This window comes from Macrotis lagotis, chromosome 3 (assembly GCF_037893015.1).
Source record: "Macrotis lagotis isolate mMagLag1 chromosome 3, bilby.v1.9.chrom.fasta, whole genome shotgun sequence".
Taxonomy (NCBI): domain Eukaryota; kingdom Metazoa; phylum Chordata; class Mammalia; order Peramelemorphia; family Peramelidae; genus Macrotis; species Macrotis lagotis.
Genome location: NC_133660.1, coordinates 237,951,498 through 237,974,582, shown reverse-complemented (window position 1 = coordinate 237,974,582; position 23,085 = coordinate 237,951,498). Strand labels below are relative to the sequence as shown.

The 23,085-nt window shown below is 42.9% G+C and overlaps 2 protein-coding genes across 4 annotated transcripts; one reads left to right on the top strand and one right to left on the bottom strand.

Moving 5' to 3' along the window:
• The first annotated feature begins 566 nt into the window (after nt 1-566).
• On the top strand, nt 567-14,596 carry C3H11orf16 (chromosome 3 C11orf16 homolog). The gene is made up of 7 exons (XM_074230266.1): nt 567-612; nt 2,083-2,251; nt 4,297-4,450; nt 6,437-6,653; nt 7,395-8,090; nt 12,841-12,898; nt 13,312-14,596. The coding sequence occupies exons 2-6, from the start codon at nt 2,085-2,087 to the stop codon at nt 12,855-12,857; spliced, it is 1,251 nt and encodes a 416-aa protein (XP_074086367.1). The 5' UTR covers nt 567-612; nt 2,083-2,084; the 3' UTR covers nt 12,858-12,898; nt 13,312-14,596.
• Nucleotides 14,597-14,802: 206 nt separating this feature from the next.
• Nucleotides 14,803-22,825, bottom strand: AKIP1 (A-kinase interacting protein 1). Of its 3 annotated transcripts, none has more exons than XR_012477156.1 (6): nt 22,556-22,825; nt 21,643-21,723; nt 19,571-19,663; nt 17,476-17,697; nt 16,139-16,402; nt 14,914-15,002 (listed from the first exon to the last, which is right to left on the bottom strand). XR_012477156.1 is itself a non-coding variant. In XM_074230267.1 (5 exons), exons 1-5 carry the CDS (start codon nt 22,676-22,678, stop codon nt 14,862-14,864), a joined length of 660 nt encoding a protein of 219 aa, XP_074086368.1. In that variant the 5' UTR covers nt 22,679-22,822; the 3' UTR covers nt 14,803-14,861. The 3 variants fall into 3 exon arrangements, 1 of the variants encoding a protein (XP_074086368.1); XR_012477157.1 differs by having other exon boundaries at nt 16,139-16,357; XM_074230267.1 differs by lacking the exon at nt 16,139-16,402 and having other exon boundaries at nt 14,803-15,002; nt 22,556-22,822.
• Nucleotides 22,826-23,085: the final 260 nt, after the last annotated feature.

Genomic DNA, 23,085 nt, shown 5'->3' with positions numbered 1-23,085 from the left:
ATGCAGAACACCAGAGAAAGAGTTGTGGAGTTTGGACAAAGACCAAGGACTATTCCCTTTAATTTAGAAAAATAAACTGTTATCTTATTGTCGGATCTCGCTATCTTTTATACTTTATGTTTCTTCCTAAAGGATACGATTTCTCTCTCATCACACTCAATTTGGATCAACGGAAACAATGTAAAGACTGGCAAATCGCCCTCTGTGGGGGATGGGGGGAGGGAAGTCAAATTGGGGGGAAAAATGTAAAACTCAACATAAACCAAATCTTTATGAAAGAAAAAAAAAACTCAGGTATTTTTAAAAAAAAGGTGGGGGTGGGGCCGAGCCACGCCGACACTCCCTTCCCGCCCTGCCGGGCTCGCCAGGCCGCTTCCTCGCCTCCGCTCCTTCCTCCTTCCTCCTTCCGGGGGGGCGGGGCCCGAGCCCGCCTGGCTCCGCCCCTTCCAGCCGCCGCTGCGCTCCCATTGGCCGAAGCTTCAAGTTCGCGCATGCTCAGAGGGCTTGCCGAAGAATCTCCATGACAACCTGCCTAGCAACCAAATGCCTTTAAAGTCGGCGTCGGTACGGTCGCCAAGACGACGGAGAGAGAGCGAGGCGGGCCGGGGCCAGGTAGGTCCCTGCTGCTGCTGCTGCTGCTGCTGCTGCTGAGTTTGGGGGTGCTCCGGACCCCGCGGGGGCCTTTCTCTCCAGCCGGGACCGGAGTCCGAGGAGGGTCTGCTTGGGCAGGGGTCAAGGGTCAAGGTCCACCTAGTTTGCAGCCCTGGGAGCAGGCTGAGCGTGGGGGAGGGGCAGATGAGTGTCAGGGTCAAGGGCTGAATCTGAATCCCAGGGGGGAGCCGGGCCCGGCCACCTCCTATCCACGTGCAGCCAGGCCGGGCTTGTAGGGTGCCCTGGTGGCACGGCCCTGGAGTCAGAGGCCCCGAGTTGTGAGCAGGGCACAAATCCAGCTCCACGCCTCTCCGATACCTGGGGCAGGCCTTACTGCTCTCTGCCAGCTGTGCCACAGGAAAGGCTTGGGGGTTCCAGGGAGCAGGGCAAGGTCTCAGTCCAGGCTCAGGCTGGGGACGGCGTTAAGCTCCCCACCGGACTGCTAATGGAAAGAATCAGTTTGGAGCAAAATCTGGGCCAGGGGTCCTAGGATCGCAGAAGTAGAACTGAAAGGGGCCCCTCACGAAGGTCCACCAGGAGGAGGTAACGGGGAAGGAGGAGCAGACTCAAGTCCAGGGTCTTTGACTCCCAAGTGAAGCCCCTTTTCATGGCACGAAGCTGCCTTTCTGTTTGGGGCCATGACTAGAGATGGGCTGGACATTGGCCCAACTGGAGGCCCAGTCCCCGTTGATCTTTTTGGGACTGAGTCACAAGCTAGTCAGAAAAAAGGAATTTCCAGCACTGGGGGGATTCAGTGCAGTTTTCCATACCAAAGGAGTAATCAAAACCACCACTCACTGGCTTCCAATGCCTCTAAGTAGGTTGATAAGTTGAATACCTGCATTGACAGAGGTCTGGATTTGGAGTCAGAAGGACCTGAGTTTGAATTCTGCCTCAGATACTTCATAACCGTGTGACTCTGGGCAAGCCACTTTACCTCTCTAAGCTTCAGTTTCCTCATCTGGAAATTAGAACTAATAATAGCATTTACTCCCAAGGCTATTATGAAAAGCAAAAGGGGTTAAGGTTTGTAAATTGTTTTGCCAACTTTAAAACACAGCATAAATGTTAGCTATTAGTATTTTTTTTAAGTTGAGCTTAGAGCTAGTGGCAAAGGAATTGAGTCAACTGTCCCTCTTTTCTGCGCCTCAGCAGCAGCAGGTTGTTATAATAATGGTTGTCCTCAGAGTGGGTAACAACTTTGATTTCAGTAGATTTTTTTAATTTAATAATTTAATTTTGCAAGGCAATGGGGTTAAGTGGCTTGCCTAAGGCCACACAGATTAGTAATTATTAAATGTCTGAGTCAGATTTGAACTCAAGTACTCCTGACTCCAGGGCCGGTGCTTTATCAACTGCACTACCTAGCCGCCCCAATTTCAGTAGACATTAAAAGTGCCTTCGGGATTCACTGGTGGCCATTGTTTCTAGGTATGGAACCCCTAGCAGGGCCCTGGATGCCTTCCCACAAGTACTGCAGTGTGACCACAGCCCAGAAGAGTCCTTGTTGCGTCAATGCCTCTGTTCACCGGAACGCCCTGTCCACCTGGCCTCTCATACTCCATGTGCCCTGTTTTATTAGCCATCCCTCTGTTGCAAGGTACTGTCCTCCTCAGGAAATGGTAGGAGTCTCTGACCCTGGATGAGGGCCCCCCATGACAAGATAGAGCACCTCACAGTTTACAAAGTGCTTTCATTCACAGCAGACCTTTTGAGGGAGACAGTAACCATTATCTGAATTTTACAGTAAGCAAGCAAGTTCAGACAAGTGAGCTGACTTGTCCAAGGTAATACATAAATAGCGCAGGGCAGCAGAGCTAGAACTTGAACCTTGGTGCTCTTTGCACTTTCAGGGAGGCTAAAAAGTGACTTTGCTGATTGTCTGTTGGTTCTTATTGACTTGAAACCAGGGGCAGTTAAGTGATGCCACAGAACACTGGAGTCAGAAAAGACTCCTCTTCCTGAGTTCAAATGTGACCCCAGACACTTACCAGCTGTGTGACCTTGGGCAAATCACTGAACCCTGTTTGCCTCAGTTTCCACATCTGTCAAATGAGCTGGAGAAAGAAATGCAAACCATTCTTAATATCTCTGACAAGAAAACCCAAATGGAATCATGGAGAGTTGGACATGACTGAGAAAATGGGGTCTTATTTCCCCTTTTGTTTCTCTTCCTCCAAACAGTCCCTAGGATTCCTAGGATCTCAATATTCTTTGTTCCATTTATCATTTTACTACAATGTGAAGAGATCTGGGAAGTTTGAGATATTCATCTTAACTGGCACAGTTTGTTTCACATGCAGATGAAGTTTTTATGTTTTGTGACCCCACTTCCTAGTTCATCCTTACAATCACTCTGCAGGTAAAGACCAGAGTTAGTTTTCTCAGTTTTTATGGTCACTCAAGAAGCAAGATTCTTTTTCTCTGGGACCCTAACTGTCTCTCAGTCGGATTGAACTGTTCACCCCAGAGCTATATCAATCCCAGCCTAGAGACTTCTTTGACCTATGAATCTGCAAAATTTTCCTCAACTAGCCTATAATTTTCCTATACTAACACATTACTGGTCAACTCCTAAAGCTATTCATCCTAGTCTAAAGCATTATTCTACTTTTCTGAATGCACCTTTTTGTTAAAGAAAACCCTAAATTTCTTTTTAATTTTTTTACATTCTTTAATATTTATTTTTCCAACTACATGCAATGGTAGTTTTCAACAATCATGTTTTGGTAAGGTTTTGAGTTTCATGTTTTTTTCTTTTTCTCTCCCTTCCTTACCCCTGACAGAAAGCAATCTAATATGGGTCATACATGTATAACTATGTCAAACATAAATCCTTATTAAATCTGTTGTGAAAGAAGAATCAAATTGAAACAGGGAAAAAACATTAGGGGAAAAAACCATAATACATCAGATAACTTTTAAAAATTGAATATAAGCTTTGGTCTTCCTTTAGATTCCACATTTCCTAGATATGTATGGTATTTTCCAAAGAAATATCTTTTAGAAATAGCTTTGATTATTTTGCTGCTGAAATGAGCACATCCTTCATCACCCCATGTTGCTGTTAGTGTGTACAATATTCTTCTGGTTCTGCACACTTCACTCTACCTTGCTGGAAGTCTTTCCTGGCTTTTCTGAAGTTCACCCACTCATGATTTATTAAAGAACAATAGTGTTCCATCACATTCATATACCACAATTTGTTCAATCATTCCCCAATTGATGAACATTCCCTCAATTTTCATTTCTTTGCCACTTCAAAAAATGTTGCTATAAATATTTTTGTACATTTGGAAAACCCTAAATTTTTTCATAATTGCACTGTGTCAACACTATCATTCATTAGATCCACATCTTTCATATGGGAGCCACACACTGCAATTGAAAGAATTGCCTTTCCCCAACACTTGTCTTTTGATCTCTTACTTCCTCTTAGGGCTAAATCTTAATATCTCTAAAACCCAATCCCTTTATTAGTTATACCAAGTTAAACTGTTAAAGATTTTTTCACATAGATATTGACATGACATCACAACTGCATATTTGTCTATGCAGATTATCTACATGTACTCTGTTGCTGTATGCTTGGCATGTCTTATGTCTGCTCTTTCTCTGCCATTCTAATCAGTTGCTTTCTCCTAGGTGTGCCTGGGGTCGACCAGATCTGCACATGACTGACCTACAAAGGAAGGGGCTAAATCTACAGGAGGGACCGGAGGATGGTGACACATCTGTCCTTGCTAGAAGTGAATCAGATGGCTTTTACTACAGAACTCACATAAAACAAATGCCAAAGGCAAGTCCCCATGCCCTCTCAAGGTCTCTTCATAGCTTCCACTGAGCTGTGCACAGAAAATAATAATGAAATGAGCTATTAGTGGAAGTTGGCTATCTCCAAGGTTTAAGAGTGAAAATGTTAGTGGTCATATTTTAAACTTGGAATATTGGTCATGTACACCACTCAGAAACACAGGGTGATGGACCTATCCCATGGAAAGAGGAGCTCATAGTAATGTGATGACTGCAAATGCATTAGGGCCTTATATTCATTTTCTAATTAGATCCTCAGATTAATTTGGTAAGGGAACTGAGGGAAGGTGCAGGTATGCCCATTTTATAGATTAGAAAATGTAGGTTCACAAAGGGAAAAATGACTTACCCAGTGCCATAGAGCTAGTGAATTAATTATCGGGGGGGACTCAGAGCCAAGATTTCAATTCCTAGTTCACAAACATTTCCATCATACTCTTATGTGGACAAAGACACTCATAAAGGGAGCCAAGGTATTCTATATGAATACAAAGGATGTTCTTTTATTTTCAAGTTGATCAAATCCTGAATACTAGTTTAGACTTAAGAAAATAAACAGTCCAAAATTAAAAAATTTAAAATTTAAAAAATTTTTAAAATTGAAACAGAATACAGTTTTTTTATTCCCTAAAAATAAATATATAATGAATTAAAATGTAATGAAGTGGGGTCAGATTTCTAATCATTAGTCTTTGGTATCTTTTTTTTAGCGTGTGCTTTTATTGATAAATTTTGTTTTACCAAAGACTAATGTTCAAGTTACAAAGAAATCACAAATATACTCACCCAGAAGCAATTAAGTAAAAAAACACAAGAGTAATTGTTGACTCAGCACCCCCACACTTCTTTAGTTTGATAAAGCATAAGGTATTCTATTTGGCTAGGTGGCGCAGTGGATAGAGCACTGGCCCTGGAGTCAGGAGTACCTGAGTTCAAATCTGGCCTCAGACACTTGGGCAAGCCACTTAACCCCACTGCCTTGCAAAAAAAAAAAGTTTAACAAGGAAGAACTAGCAACATCCATGGTATTTAATTAGTGTTTTGTAGACATTTCATGTTATAGTTGGGGAATATTGTTCGTTTGGAGCAGTTCTCTTTACCCTGCATCTCTTCATATGAGGCTTCCTATATTCCTTTGACTTTTTGGCACTTATCATTATCTCTAAATTACCACAATCTAGCCAGCCAATCAGTATTCACTGAGCACATCATTTGTTTACAACTTTTTGCTATTGCAAATAAATTTGGAGACCACTTAGACAACCCCTTCATTTTACATATATGGAAACTGACACACAGGACATCAGAAACTGGCCCAGATTCACCCACCATTGGGGGAGGTTGAACCAAGGTGATCCTCCAACACTTTTCACATATCTTCTCATATTGAAAGGGCATTTTACAGTTTCTAAAAGTCTTTCTTCAGAACCACTCTTGGAGGTAGATAGTTCAACTTGAATTGTCCGTATTTTATAGATAGTAAAACTAAAACTCAGAGAAAGTGACTTGCCAGTATCAGAGTCAGAATTTGAACTGATGCCAAATTATCTGAGTCCCTCTGACCTAGGAGTCCTTGATCCCTAGCAATGAATACCTCAAGCGTGTATATGAGGATTTGGGAGTGAGGAAATGGCTCCACACAGGGGCCCAAGGGCTTGTATTGAGGGGGAGAGGATAGGAGACATCGTGGATGCTCTTTGGTAGCCTTGAACTACAGGATAGAGAAAAGAGTGAAGCTAGAGAGGGGAGAGAGAATAAGATTGGAAAAAAGGAGGGGAGATCTCTAGAGACACTTAAGAGGACCACCCACAACTGCACAGTCCATGTTTGTTCTGCTAAGTTAGCTGAGTCCTGGGCAGGACAGGAATGCTTCTGGGAGCTTCCTCTGGAAGCAGATTCCTGTCCTGGGCTCTGGGGCTTGGAGGATCTCTAATGCCATTTCTCATTTCTGATTTTGGCTTCTTCCCTGCAGCCGGGGAGGCAAGGCAAGCTCCTTGTGGAGTTGGAGGCTCCCCATTCCCCAGATCTGCAACAGAGCATAGCCCCAGAGGATGTCATCCAATACTCGTGGGCCCTAAGGCACTCCCTACTACCTGGAGATAAGGTTCTGGCACCTTGGGAACCAGAGCAAGAGAGATATGGGCCAGGCACTGTGGTCCAAGGCCTGGAGACGAGAGACCCTCAGAGAGGTAAGGGGAGCAGGACACCAAGGATGAGAAGGAGCAGACCCCCCACACACACACACACAAACCCCCTACACCTATCCTCCCTCTACTCACCTGATCACTTTGCTCTCAGGGAGGTCCTTGCTTATTGGTTAGGATCTTTAGTCTCTATGGTATATAGCCCAAATTTATCATTTGGTAACAAAATGTACCAAAGTATATCTTTGCAGAAAAAAAAAACATCTGAAGTTACGTATCATATAGTCAACTAAACTATTCTTTATCTTGATGTAGTTATATTGGGGTCATTTGAGTAATCAGGGCAGTCTTCCCATGCATCAGAAAGTCACTGTTCTTATAATTCAGGGTTAGAAGATAGGGACATTTATAAGTTAAAGAAATGGGAACAGAATATCTCTGGGTCTGGAGAGGGAGTACAAGACAGAGCAATGTCTTGTGGGCCTTGAATAACACCTTTGGGAACTGTGAGTCATCTTCCTCCACTGAGGATGAGCTATAATAGCTCACTCACTGAACTATTTTTCTTTTTTTCTCTTTCTTTCTTTCTTTCTTTCTTTCTTTCTTTCTTTCTTTCTTTCTTTCTTTCTCTTCCTTCCTTCCTTCCTTCCTTCCTTCCTTCCTTCCTTCCTTCCTTCCTTTCTTTCTTTCTTTCTTTCTTTCTTTCTTTCTTTCTTTCTTTCTTTCTTTCTTTCTTTCTTTCTTTCTTTCTTTCTTTTCTTTCTTTCTTTCTTTCTTCCTGAGCAGCATCAGAAGATGAAGAAATCACTGTTTGCTTTTGGAATGGCAAGATAGCCAAAGTGCCCTTAGGGATTGCCATATGGATATCTCCAGTCTGTTGGGAGAAGGCTGTGGAGATGTTGCCCAAGTCCTTAAATACCAGTTGGCTGAAGCCCAGAGAGCCTCTTAGCACTGTCCCCTGGACTCCCCCCTGCTCTCTCCTGGGACCTACCTTTGGGTATACCACAGATGGGCTTCTTCTGAGCTCATTCTTGTGCCCTCCCCAACATCTTTACCCCCAGTCCCACTGCCCGCTGCTGTCTGCTGGCTGCCTCTGCTGCTGTTCCTCATCCTGGTCTCCCTGGTGGCCTCTGACCAAGACATTAGAGGTCACACCTAGGGACCACTCAGAGTCAGAGCTGAAACCCACAGCACAACTTGTGGAGCTAGACAAAAAGGTGGCAGCTCATGTTGGTGGGGGTGATACTTCCTCCTCCTCCTCCTCCTCCTCCTCTTCCTCTGCTTCTTCCTATTCCTTCTCTTCTAAAGAGGAGACTTTAGGGAGTGAGCTAAAGAAAGCTCTCCCTCAAAGAATGATGGTGGACAGCACTGTCAACACTGAAACAAGCCTTTTTGAGAAGCCTGTGAGTCAGAAGATCCTCAGCCAGCCTCCCTGGAAATACTGGAAAAGAAGTGGCCTAGAGCCCAGTCAGAGAAAGCCAGGTATGTTTAAGTTCAGTTACCTGGAGCATTGCTGGTAAATGTTTAACAACTAGCTCTGAGAAAAAAAACCCCATACTTATGATATGATGCATTTTGGGTTTTTTTGGTTTTTGCAAGGCAATGGGGTTAAGTGGCTTGCCCAAGGTCACATAGCTAGGCAGTTATTAAGTGTCTGAGGTTGGATTTGAACTCAGGTACTCCTGACTCCAGGGCTACTGCTCTATCCATGGCATCATCTACTTTTCTGATGTATTTTGGAGTTTAGTCTGCATTAATATTTTCTCCATCATTATCTTGTTTTTATATTCAACAAAACAATAAATCAAGCCCTGATTTGTAGCATTTGTTGATTCCCAAGATGAGTATTTAACAGTAGGCTCCCAGGAGCTAGCTTCAGTGCACTCCTGTCTTGGAGGTGAGATTTCTTGTTAAAAGCAGTCTCTGATCCACTTTGATGTGGCCACCTCATCAGAGTTGAACATAGGCAGTCCTTTAGCATTGAGTTTGGAAATTCCTTGAGGATGATCATAGAGAAAGATGGTGAAGGCTAGGAATTTCTGCCCATCCTGAAAAAAAAATGGATTCAAAATGGAAAAATCTGCTGGGAAAAGAAGGCATGAACCTACCATCTTTTTCTTGATTGGAATTCTAGGTCTGTTTTTAGGCTACTCTCACAGTGGGTGAGAGTAACAACTATCTTCAAATTACATACCTTATGGATGAGGGTTAGGAAATATTTCAGAGTTGGAAACCATGCATTACGTTTTCTTGATTTTGTCATTATTGATTGAAATTCTTGAATGGTTGCTGCCCCTTTGGTGAAATCTACCCCAAGACCCCAGCTAGAGCCTTGTTACAGGTCCTCAGTAACAATTGAGAATTAAATGGATCCTGGACTTAGGGGTCTGGGCTAATTAGAACCAGAAGAGAATGTCAGTAAGAAGTCTTTTACATTTACTTAATGCTTAGGCTTATCTAGCTTACAAAACCTTTTGCTTTTATTATATCTTCATGATAATGCTATGATAAGGGAACACATCTAGTGAAGGAACTGAGACCCCACAGTCTGGTGCTCTTTATGATGGACTAGGCTGTCTAAAAGATTCCATGGGTCTTCCATCTGGGCTGTGGGAGAGTGAAGGACCTAGGATTTGTACTTCAAAAGAACCAAAGACTTCCTATAATGAACCTTCCAACTTTGGCTCTCAGGGAAAGACACTTTAAAATTCTCACTCTCCAGAGTCCCTGACTTTACCCTGAGATACCAAAAGTTCTGAGGGTATCCAGTCTGACAGACTTCTCAGGGGGATTCTTGTGAAACAGGAGGTCTCTTTCTCCATCCTGGAGAGGCTTACTTTGACTTCTTGTTGGCCCTATTTGTATCTTACATGTTTATTCAGGAAGTAATTTCCTCAGCTGTGAGCAAGGACAACAGGAACCCAGTTCCAGAACTGATGTTGGCTGACAAAGCTTGTTTATAGCATGTAAATTTTAGAACTGATTTTTTCTAACATATCTTATTCAGTAGCCGGGTCTATAGGAGCTAAGAATTATAATAGATCTGCTGGATCAAAAATTCCTAGACCCAGAACTTTTCACTGTCTGTATCACTAAACAATGTAGATCCCACTTCTTGTATCACTAACCAATCAGAGTAGCCTGTTTGAGGTCATTGTCCCATCTCCATGGCAACCACTTACAATGATGGTCCTCTCAGTCCATGTGGACCTCAAACTGGTCCCAAAGGTAAGACCTCAGATTGAAAGGGAGGGGATCATATGGACTTTGCAAATAGAAAAAAATGTCTTTAAAAGGAATTGACCATTCTGAGTCAAGTTGGTCTACCCTTAAGGATTGGTAGAGAGAAGTGTTGTGTTAATCTGGTGATAGTCTGGAAAGATTGGAGTCCTCTTAGTGCCCTCAGGAATACAGGAAACATGGAGGTTCATCCTTATGGATATAAAATTGTCTCCAGGGGCGGCTAGGTGGCGCAGTGGATAAAGCACCGGCCCTGGAGTCAGGAGTACCTGGGTCAAATCCGATCTCAGACACTTAATAATTACCTAGCTGTGTGGCCTTGGGCAAGCCACTTAACCCCATTTGCCTTGCAAAAAACCTAAAAAAAAATTGTCTCCAACTCATGGGTAGGGACATAAGAGGCTTAGAAACTTAATGAAAAACACATCAACTTCCCTCTTGCCATTGAGTAACTTGCCACTGAAAAACCAAGGGAACATCCAGACTCCTCTGAAATGATTAGTCTAATACCAAACTTGGCAAAAAAAAAAAAGCATAAATCAGTGTTGTCTGAGATTTGTCTTCTTTCAGAATCAAATGAGTGATAAGAGAAAATGACACCAAAAAACACCTAGGGTTTTCATGCTTGATTTTTCAACAGAGAAATGGTTCAAACAGTCTGGAAAAAACAAAACACTAATTGCTGAGAGAGAGAGAGAGGCATCTATAGGAAGAAAAGTGAAATGAAGGGCCCTGGTTGGCCAGGGGTATCCCAGGTATCTATCTTCCTATGAGAGTAGAGCAGCTATAAGTGTAGACACAAATATAGACCCTTTCTTCCCCCACCCCCACCACTTAACTCAGCTCTACAATTCACATCCTCTACAAAAGCTTGAAAATCTTCAATTTTGTGGGCTATGGAAGCTTTGTATACACTTTCTTACTGTAATCTGACCCACATTCACCGGCCTTGGAGTCAGGAGTACCTGGGTTCAAATCCAGTCTCAGACACTTAATAATTACCTAGCTGTGTGGCCTTGGGCAAGCCACTTAACCCCATTGCCTTGCAAAAACTTAAAAAAAAAAAACTAGTTAAAAATCTAGTTAAGAGAAACCCTCCTCATCTTAGTGATTATCCACTACGCCACCTAGCTGCCCCTAACTAGAACTTCTTAATCCCTAGTAAGTCTTTGAACTTGGAGAGTTCCTTTCCTTCATATAGGCAGCAAAACACTATTCTAAGAAGGGGTTCATAGGCTTTACCACACTGTCAGAGGTATGACACACAATGGTTGAAGAGCCCCCTTCTGAGCTGGAAGGGGCTGGTTTTGTGGTATGGAAGGTGGCATGGATAGGTTTACGAGGAAAATTAGAAAACAAGTGCAAGATTTTTCTCTCCCCTAGCTGATTTTATTAGGGAACCTCCTATTTAGAAATTTTAGAATATTTTTTGAGAGGTACTACCAATTCTGTAAATGCCTGCCACATTTACCAAGAGTTACCAGAGCCTATAATATTTTTGGCAAGACAGCCTTCCAGTGAGGATCTCAGTAGTAGAGAACTTACTATCTGCAAGGTCACCTATTCTCCTTTTGGACAGATCCACCAATCTGGAACTTGTATCCATTCTTTTTGTTAGGCCCAAAAAGCAAACTGCTGTTCTACCTTTCAAATACTCTTTTTTAAAATTAATTTTTATTAAAGATATTATTTGAGTTTTACAATTTTCCCCCCAATCTTACTTCCCTCCCCCACACCCCCATGGAAAGCAATCTGTCAGTCTGTACTTTGTTTCCATGTTGTACCTTGATCCAAATTGGGTGTGATGAGAGAGAAATCATATCCTTAGAGATTCAAATACTCTTAAGACTGGAATGACATTCATCAATCTGACCCCCACCCCAGCTTCCTCTCAGTTAAGTATCCCAGTTTCTTTAATTAATCCTATTAGTCTCAAATCTGCTCATTATCTTTTGGACCTGTTCTAACTTGTTAATGGTTCTCTGAAAAAGTGGAATCCAGAGCTGAACTGTGTCTCCAGGAGTGGTTTGACCAGGAGAGAACTGTCATTTCCCGTGTTCTGGACCCCTTTCTTCCATTGATGCTTCCTAAGAGAGAGCTTGTTTGCCTCCATGTCACAATGTGGAGTCGTTCATGATAGACCACCCTCCCTAGTTCTTTATGTGTTGTGTCTTGTCTCCCCTATCTTCTTTCTCTCTTTCACCTCTGATTGGGGGAGGGACCCAAGTACTCTAGATAACTAAGCTGTAAAGAAGGTGCCAACCTGCATTGGGATGGAAGGTTTCCTCAACTAGGTCTATAGTCATACAGGGGGTGAGTTCCAAAAGTTTGGTGCAGCTTTAAGCATTAATATCTGAAAATAGATAATGGCTTAGTATGTCCCTGTATATAACATTTCTGTTGTGCTTTAAGGTTGGCAAAGCGCTATCCTTAACAGTCTCTCATTTGGATGCATCATTTCATCACTGTAAGTTCTCCTTTCACTGATGTAAACCACATGCCCTCCATGAGTTAATAGTAAAATTTCTGAGTAAATTGGATCCCGTTGGCTTCAACCTGCTTTTCTAGCTCCTTGGCTCTATGTTACTATTTACTATGTTAGCTATCTTTTTATTTCATATGCACATACCATTTGTGCCTGCATTCAGATCATTAGGCAACTAGGTTCAGGGGACAGAGAGCAGAGTTGAGATTCAGGAAAACCTGGCTTCAAACTGGACTTTATATTTCCTAACTCTGTGGCTGCAGGCAAATGACTTAACCTCTCTGTGCCTTAATGTCCTTGTCTGTAAAATGAGGATAATGACAAGCACCCTTCTCGGAAGGTTGTTATAAGAACCACTTGGGATAACCTATGTAAAGTGTTTTGCAGATCTTGAAGTAACATATAAATGTGAGTTTTTAGTGAAAATCACTCAACTCTGCTTTTTTAGATTGGGTCTCAAGTGCACCTCTTCTTTTCACCACCCCCTTTACTTTTCTTCATGATTAGGAATCACAGCTCTTTGAAAGAGAAAACACTAGCTCTGAAGAGGTCTTCACAAACCCAGGTGAGATGTGAATTGCATTCCACCAGAACCCAGTTGACTCATTTACTCAGGTGATTTGGAGTTTTATTTTTATGGATTCTCTCCATTACTTTTGTGCCCTTTGGCTCTCCCTTTCCTATCACTTATTTTTGTCAATGAGATAATGTATTAAAACATTATAAGTCAGCCATTATTAGCTTAATTTGGCTTAGCAACTTTTGGGGGAACATTCTAGGTCTCTACTTCTTCATGGTCTACCTAAGAATACACCAGCATAGTTCAAGGGTCCTAGACTTCCATTAGCTTGGTTTCCCTCTTGTTGGCAGCATAGAACAATATAGCTTATGTTTGACCATCTCTTCTACACTAGCACAGTTCTCTCCCCAAAGAATATTGGCAGAAGACTAATTTTGAAATTTTATTCCTTTTTAAAGGTAAAGAGTCATTGAGGAAACTTGACACTTGAGACTCGAGTTGCTTCATCCATATCCTTTCCACCAGCTGGATCAATGCCTTCAGTATCAGTATCAACTAATTCACTCTGAGGTGTAGGAACAAGGTGTTGCCACAGTATTCTGAGGGGGGGGTGGGGAGAGGCAGCCAAAGGGGAAGCTGGAATATATGTTGTTGCAGTAAAAGCTGGAACACCGAGCTAGCAAAAACAGACCTAAAGCTAGAGGAGGAGGCTGAGAAGAAAGAAGTCCAAGGCAGAGAACCTCAGAGCCCTGAGGGTACCAGGTAATGCAGAAGGGCCCAGGAATATATTCTACAGGATATTATTTCAAGGCAATTAAGAGAACCATAAACTGTGTATGAATAATCCTCTTCTAAAAGCATGTTAGACATGGCAGGCATTTTAAATATTCAGTCCAACCTGTTGATTTTAAAGTAGTGGAAACTAAGGCCCAGAGAAGGGAAGCAGTTTGGGGCTAAAGTCATTATAAGTTGGGATGTTGGGCCAGGCCTTGAGCATAGGTCCCCCTGCTCGCAGTCTGGAATTCTTTCTACTTTGCCAATATACCTAAGAGTTTTTTGCATTTCAAAGGTTAAGTTTTCTATAATATGGCTCTGTTTAAACTATATCTTCATTATAGAGAATATCAGCAATTTTCACAAGGGAAGTTTTTTTTTTGGTCTACCTGCCTCAGATTCAAGGTATGGCTCCTCAGTGAATCACAGGCATAGAAAGAAGTTAGGAGCATTTTTTTTTAATTTTGTGGGAAATACTAAGAGATAAAGCAATTTTCACAAGAGAAGTTTTCTTTGGGGGGGGTCCACCTGCCCCAAATTCAAGGTATGGTCCCTCAGCGAATCATAGGCATAGAAAGAAAGGAGCATTTTTTTTAAATTTTGAGAAGTACTAAGAGATAAAAGTTTAATAACTAATAATAGCTAATAGCTAAAAAAAAAGCAAAAATGTAGGGTCAAGGTCACGAATGATACCAACAATGGGCACAATTGTCCTCATAGTGGGGTCCAATTCTTGCCATGTATTGCTAGTGTTCTCTGCTGTTTTGCCTTAGATTCTCTGCAGGTGGTTTTGTGAAAAGGGATGGATGAGCCGATTCAGATTTTATATCTAGAAAATGCTCCTATAACAGTAGCTACAGTGTTTGTTTCGGGCAAATGTGTCTGCAGTTTCACTTTTTATAATCTGGCCTAGACTGCTTGGTAGGATGTTCATTTTACCCCCAATAAAAGTAATAAAATCTGAATGAAATCTCCTTACTTCCAAAATTTCTCTTTATTTCCATGATTAACTTTGTAGGGAAAAAGAAAACAATCACAATTTTATAAACAAGTATCAAGGCACATGATTTCTCAGAACTTTTAAATTAAAACAGTCCCCAAGTCAGACAGAGCTTCTAGGGGACTGGCACCATGCATACATACATACTGTTCGTATATAAATACTGACAAAGAGATCCATGGCATGGTTTGGTTTAATTCTCTTTGCTATTTTAAAAACAGGTGCTGATTAGTGTTAAAGGGGGAAACTCAGATCGATGATTTGTCCCGCGTCGACTTCTATCATGCGTGTTGTGGTTACAGTAGGGGACCCCACTGTGACAGAGTAGGTGCCTGGACAAACTTCAATCGTGATGTCCTTGGAACTTGTTCTATCCTGGAAAGAAGAGATGAGTATTGGTGGGTTAGAATTTTGTGGTCTCTAATCAAAATCACACTTTCCCTCATTATGAAGCTAGATGGTAGTTTGTGGAAAGGATAGTGGACATCAACATTTGTTTATTAGCTCAGATTTGCCATGGCAGGGAAGAACTCTGGATGAGGAATGATCCTAATTACCAAGCTCTATTAAACCTGTGATTATGGTGGTGGTGGTGGGGATGCTGATAATGATGATACACTTTTCTGCTTCTAGAGCCAAGACACTCTGGGAGTTTATTTCAATAAAGTCATTAGAGTGGCCTAAATTACTTGGCTAGGCAAAGCCAGTGGAAGCTTGGCTTTCTCTTTCAATGCCAACCCATAGGAAGTGGGAGTTAATGAAAAGATAGGATTCTGGCTCAGCCCTGGCCACAGATGGTCAGTATAAGGATGTCCTGAAGTTATGTGGCATTCACACCAATTCAACAGACTTCATCTTCTGACTAAAGTAACATGCCGGATGGATAATTGAGATTGAGAAATTAAAAACATGCTTCTTGAGGACCCTACATGGCAGGCTGTTTGTTTTCCTTTAGGCAACAGACTGGCAGGTAGGAGGCCCTTAATATTAGCTGACTGTCTAAAAGATGCTGGCGCCAATTTGTATGTTGGGGAGCAGTGTGTGAAGGGCAGACTGGAGACAGTGCAGTTATGTAGGAAACTTTTCTAAATGTTCGGTGAGATATGATAGGAACAATCAACAAACAGAATGTCTTCACTTACCACTAATGTCACATGGCAAAGAGAGAGACACAAAGAAGAAAGCTGATAAGGAAGGGCCTATATCAACAGGGTGAAAGTGTATTGTATTCAGTGAGGCAATCAGGTATGGCCTGTTAAAGAGGCAGGCCTTAAGAGTTAGGAAGAATCAGGATTCTAATCCTGCTTCAGGTGCTTACTAGTCATGTGGGTCATAGTCAAGACATTTAATATTTCTCACCCTCAGTTTCCACATCTGTAAAATGGTATAGTGTAGTAGTTTATCTATCTCTCTGCCATATCAAATAACAATACAAATGTAAGGTGTTAAAGCAATTATGTACATTTCAATTATTGAAAAGATGTTTATAATTTAACAAAAAAACTACCTACTTGAAGAAGCTAGACCATGAACCCTCTTGGTTTCAGCCACTGACTGAGATGAACATTCTGAAGTCTTTACTCATTGCTTCATACAATTGATAGGTACAATTATTTGCTTATTCTGAAATCAGAGATGACTTTTGGAAAGTGTAGAATAATCCAGCTATGGTAACTCTCCTTTAATCCTGTACATCAGACACTGGCTGCTGGCTTCCAAACTCCAGGGAACTTGGGAAATGATAAAAGATCATCAACCCTGAAGTTCATCAGTATCTGAGCATGTGAATTTTAAGAGCTTAAATTAGGACTAGGAATAAAAAAAAAATCCTAACTCACATTTGTAAAGCAGCAGTTTAGACATTTCTTAATACCCACCTTCCTCTTAACATTCTTGCAAGAGCAGTTAGCATTTTTGCTTTCAGATAAGAAACCAAAACTTAGAGAAGTGACTTCCCCAAGGTCAAACAGTTTGAACTAGAATTAGAACTCAGAGTTCTCAAGATCCTTGCTCATTTTCTTGGCTGGTGATACCAGTAAAACGCTGAATTGTGTGTCATTAACAATCTGAGTCCACATATTTAAGGAAATTCTTTTGCTTATTACCCTTATTCTTCAGAACTCTTCTGCTCTTCTGTGAATCTCCCCTGCCCCCCCCCCCCCAATTGTTTCCACAGTTGATGAACCAGCCACTTTATTTATCCTACATGGGAAATAGCAATGCCATTATCTGTTGTGACAAGATTTTGGAGAGAAGTGGTTGATGGCCTTCTGGCACACATTTTGTTTGGACTAGATCCCTGGTTTTTGGAAATCAAAAAGGGATTTTCAGTTTGGAAGTAAGAGGGTCAGACCACTCCTGCTGACTTCACAGCTGGTGGAATTTCATTGGAATCTGGTATTGGCACATCCTAACTGTAGGAATGGGGACTCAAATACCTCAAATTCTTTCCAACCACAGCTATGTGTTCAGACACAAGGAACATCCTGTAGCTTCAAATAAAGGGTGCCCTGGTGGGGATGGCGGAGAGTTAGCAACCCAAAGTTGGCACACATCATTTTTCCTTAATGTGTATAGCATCCCAACTGAAGGCAGCTCTGTTTCCTCTAATATCCAGAGGAATGTCTGGGTTCTAGCTCTTGAGAGGAAATAATAGGCTTTGGTGCTAGAGGCTCAACCATCATCTAGTTCCAATTCACACATTTTACAGGTGAGGAAATTTGAGTCTCACCAAGATTAAGAGACTTTGCCAAAGTCAAAGCAGCAGAGCTAGGGTTCAAACAGAAATCTTCCAATTCCAAAGCTGGTGCTGTTTAATTAAGTTTAAAGGCTAATGGTAGGAACTCACCACAGACTTGGATGGTCTTGAGACAAACTTGGATGGTCCTGGGTCAATCCTGGATGTTCTTGGGTCAAACTCAGTTGGTCCTGAGCCAGACCTGGATGGTCTTGGGCCAAATTCAAGTGGTCCTGAGTCAACTCTGTATGGTGTTGCACCAATCTTCGTTGGTCCTTGGTCCGTCATTGGTACTTGGTAGCTCTCTCTAGGCTCATAGGATGCAGATTTTTTCTAAAGATTAGAATTAAGACTTATTGAATGGAATTCAGTTTTATGGGGTTCCAGATCAATTCCAATTTTTTGGATTGTTGGCAAGTTATAAATTTTTTGCCAGGCTAGTTTTTTCTAGTTCTTTCTCGTAAAGTTTTAGTTAAGACTGACCTTGGACTCATTCTGACACATACCCTGGCATACCTAGAACCCTGAGACTTCTTTCAATGAATTCTTTGCTAAGTGATTTTTAAAAATAGATCTTATCTTGGCTCACTTTTATTCTTTTTTTTTTTTTTAACTGTGAATGAATTCTTATATTCTCTGTTCTCCTCTAACCCCGAAATTGAGAAATTCTTAAGAGGCAGTGGATACAGTTTGGGCATGTAGGGTCAATTTCTTGTTGAGATTTTTTAACCCACTTTTCCCCAACTTTATGGTAAAGTGGATTCCTCTCACCCTGCTCCTACACTGAACATAAAATTTCAGAGCTAAGAGTGACCTTGGAGATCAACTGGACCAAGGACTGTTAATCTTTTTTTTTTGTCATGGATCCCTCTGGCAATCTGATGAAGGGTATGGACAACCTCTTTTCAAAATAACATTTTAAAATGCATAAAAATAAAACACATAGAAATACATAGGAAACCATATACATTTAAATATAGTTATCAAGTTTTAAAAAAGTTCACAGGCTTTGGATTAATTTCTCCTGATCTTTTAATTCCGCAGAAGAGGAAACTGAGGATCAGCAGCTTGTAAAGTGGGGAGGGAACCTGAGGCCTGCTAGTAACAATGGAACTTGGAGGGGAATATGAGTCCAAACTCACAACCAAGGACTATAAGTCAGTTTGGGGACGTGTCCCATTATCATGAAGGCTTCTGCTACACTGGGACCCGTTTCACCAAGAGGAGCTAGAGCTATCCCCTAGATCTTCTGCTCTGGCTTTTTTTTTTTTAAACCATCCTGTCCTTATTCCATACTCCTTTAAGACCCCCAGAGCCTACTTAGACCAAGCCAATTACTTACTGGGCCAGGCCATCCCAGCTTGATTATTCTGGGGTACATTTTGGGTTGAGTATTTTTTTCATTGTAACCATTTTAAAAAGTAGCATCTACAACACTCATCAGAATGATATAAGTAGATATTGAAAAGGATAAGTTTGTAGCAAGGAATCTTGACAAGGTGAGTTTTTATTTCCCTTGTTAGGATTAAACTGAAGTCAGTCCCAATTATAACTCAGACCCCAAAATACCCAAAAAATGATAACTTGAGACATGTCAGAATCATAAAATGGAAAAGATATTAACCAGGAGATCTGGTCAATCTACTTGTGAGACTTTGGACAACTCATTTCCCTTCTGGGGGCCTCAATTACATCATCTGTAAAACAGGTATCATAAAACTTGCATCATTTCCTTCACAGGGTTGCTATGAGGAAAGCATTTTGCAAAAGTGTTATAAATGTCAATTATCTTTTTTTTTCTTTTTTAGTTTTCAATTATCTTCTTTAACTTTGTTTCATACAAAAAGCATGGGTTTTTTTTAAGTCCTCTTCTGACTACAGACTCAGAATGCTGAAATACCTTATCCAAATACTGAAAAAATTACAAAATAATCACAATGTTCTAAGAGATCTGAGGCCATTAGTTTAGGGCTTCCCTGCCAAGTAACCCTCCAGCCTTTGTTTGAAGGCCTCCAGCAAGGCCTGTAGGAATGATCCTAGGCTATAAACCCTCTGTTTCCACATTTCACAAACATTCTCAGGCTGCTGGAGCCATCCAGTGCTTTTAGTAGAACAGTGTATTTAACACTAGAGAACAGCATCACAGACAAGTGTCTGTCATGGGAAAGCCAAGAGTTTACAAAGTTCACCTGCTCTGGACACTCACCTGTCTCACTTGGGGAGGGGAAATGGAGCTCAGTTGCCTTTGGTGATATCTGCAGATGTGATTCAAAGCTGCCTTTTCAAGAACATGAAACTTCTGCAGAACAAAATACATAAATGAGGAGCCCAAAATTCTAATCTGACATAATCAAGCTGGAAGGGGTTCCTGCCTGGGAGTCTATTTCAAAGAGGTGAGTCTTCCAGCCTTCCCTGTGATGCCTCGGCTCATTCACAGACTCTCCAAGACCATAAGGAGAGTAGCCAAAGGGGAAGTTGGGGGGAAGAGCTGTCAGTGTCTCCTCAGTTCCACAGGTCTCTGTTCTCCAAGAGACTGCTCTCCAAGCTGAGCAAAATGTCTGCTAAGAATCACTTTGCTGCCATCTACTGCTTTCTTTTGCTTTTTTTGAACAATAGTCTGGACCACCAAAGCTGTGGTCTGAGCAAGTTCATCCTAGAACCACCTGGGCAGTCGCTTACCAAGGTGGCTTCATTTTTGTCATCTGGTGACACTTCCCATCCTGGGCTCTAACAATAATGAATAGGTCAAATATTTACCACCCCATCTTTAAAGAAGGGAGGAAGAAGTCCTGCCAAAATCTAGAAATAGGGTCAGAGGGGCAGAGATCTGTGCAGCTGACTAGCTGCCTCATCTGTGCTAGGTGAGTCTTAAGCCAAAGAATGCAAATGGATGGAAAGTTGCTACTGTTGTCTTGACTTCCCCCTTGGGGTTAACCTTTGACTTAACTTCCATTATGATTCAGTGAAGGCACTGAACCTTGCTATATACCAACAGTGTGAGGACAGAATGAGGAAGCATTTATGGATGCCATATTTGCATTTGTTCCCAGATTTAAAAAAAAACATGCAAGGAAAACATGGGAAAGCTCCATAATTATCTCTACTACTCCTCTGAGGAACTTCTTTGAAAATAAGAGATACTCATTTGCTAAACCCACAGACACCAACATTGCTAATTTTAAAAAGCATGAATCAAAAGATATTTTCTTGTTTTTAAATTAAACCAGTGACTCACCATCTTGTTTGAGTTACTGTGCCTTTCAAATTGAAGTGAAATGTGTTGAGAGATGAAAAGGGATTTCTCCAGAGTCCAATATATATATATATATATATGTAATGGAAACTTTTATGTTCTTCCTTAGCCCCTCAAACCCTACCCCTTAGACTTTTATCTAGCAGTAGGCCCCTACTCCTACCAAATCAGATGGTTATTTTCTTGAAATAGCCTTTATGAAAGTTTTCCTTGAATGTCCCATCATGGACAGACATGCCAGTGAATAGAAAAGGTTAGGATGGACCTTGAGAGGCTCCATAATAGATAGCTGGAACTCAGGTCACCTGATGGATGAATTTTGAATTAAAAATCTACAGAAGTGACTGTCACTGTCAGGGAAGGGCTAATACTGCTTATGTTATAGTTTCATCACACTTCACATTCTGTTAATGAAGGGAATGGTCTTTACTCTGCATAGCACCTCTATCTTCATAAGGCACATAGTGAGTACATGAGAGCTATTAGCAGAAGTCACAAATCAGATGAAATAAGATTCAGTGATAATTTTTGCTACCAATTTAAACTGGTCTAGATGCTTACAAATATAATTTAGTTTTAAAAGGACCCAATTCATTACATTTATGACCAAGTCAGTTTGGAATCCTGCAAGTTCAATTTGTTCTGGTTTATTCCTCCTTTAGTTGAAATTGCCTCTTAGCTGACTATGTTGTATCCAACTCTATGACTCCATTTGGAATTTTCTTAGCAAAAACAATGGAGCAGTTTGCCATTTTCTTCTCCAGCTCATTTTATAAATGAGAAAAACTGAGGCAAATGGGCCCAGGGTCATACAGTAGGTGGCTGAGGCCTGATTTGAACTCAGAAAGGTGAATTTTCCTAACTTCTGACCGAGTTTTCTATCCACCTAGCTATCCCATTCTGGTATAGCTGAGCTAAACCTGTTCTTTATGTGGTTCTGCCAGTCAATGCTGCCCATGCCAGGAGAACAGGAAGGTTCCATGAATTCCTGCTAATGTGCAGGCTGGTCAGGAACCTGGACTCACCCCACACTGACTTGAAACATAATCCATGTATTCCACCATCGTTGCAAATGCTGTATCGAGATTCATCCGTTCCCCTTCTACCTGTTTGAACAAATAGTACATTCCTGGTGAGTTTCCCACTGTTTTATGCCTCTGGAAAGCTTCTGGATATTGGGTTCTCTAAGTATGCTGTTTGTGTTTGGAGGCACCTATTGAAGAATTCTTTCCTGATTATCCACATGTAAACCATCTCCTAGAAAGATGCTGTCACAGAACACTGGATTTCAAGGTGGGGGATATGGATTCATATCCGGCTCTCTGTTCCTTGTATGTATGACCTTGGGCAAATCTTTTCTCTCCACACCCTCATTTCTTCATCTGTAAAATGAGTGATTTGATTATATGATCTCAAGATCTCTCTCTCAAAAAAAATAAAAACCTTTCAAATGATTGTTTTGGGAGAGAGAGCCTGCCCACACTTCACCTCATTGGATTTTAGAGCTGCAAAAACTCTAGGAGATCCTCACATGACTGTGTTTTAGATGGGGAAACTGACCCCCAGACCCGGAGCTCATCTAGGCAAATCCCCACGTTGTACCGACGGGAGGACGCGGGAAGGAAACGAGGCGGCAGATGCCCAACCAGCCTGCCTGGGGCGCGGCGGCCCTTACGGCTTCCAGGGCACGAGCAGCAGCGGCCCGGCCGGGCGAACGCCTCCACTCCCTGGGGGTCTGAGGAGCCAAATGGCCCCGCGCCCCTTGTGAGAGGCCTAGCCCAAGCCTGCTGGGAGGGGGCTGCCGCTCGGAGAGCTGGGCCCAGGGAGGCCGGCTCCCCCACCCCAGCGGGGCCCTTTTCCCAGTTCCCCTCCCACCCCCCGGCGCCCATGGGCAGGAGCCCCGGGAGAGCGGCTGCGGCGCCCCCCAGGGACCCCGACCTCTTGCCCGGGGGGCCCCCAGCGGCCGGCCCCGCTCTGCGCGCGCCGCAGCAGCTCCCGGCCCTGCCCGCAGAGCCGCTCCAGGGAGTCTCCGTCCAGCCGGCCCGCGGGGCGCTCGTCCATCCCGGCCCGCTCCGACACAGCGGGGCGGTCGCGGGGCGGGGGCGCGGGGGGTCCCCACGCGGAGGGCGTCCACGCGGGATTCCGGTCCCGCCCCCCACCCGGCTCCTAGCTCAGGGCGCATGCGGCCCGAGCTCTCCCCGGGCCCGGCCGGACGGGGCGGGGCAGGGCGGGGCGGGGCGGGGCGCCCCTTGTGCTGCGGCCTGACGTCAGGGCCCGCGGGGGGCGGGGGGGGCTGGCCCCAGGGAGCCCCAAGGTTTAGCTTTCCCCAGCCCGAGGCCCCCGGACCGGCCTTTGGGGGCGACTAGAGCGGACGCGTTGCCACAAGCCTGGCCGACGGGGCCCCCACCAAGCCCGGGGCCCCGGGGAACCGGCCTTCCCAAGGCCCCGGGCACGTGTCAACCCACCGC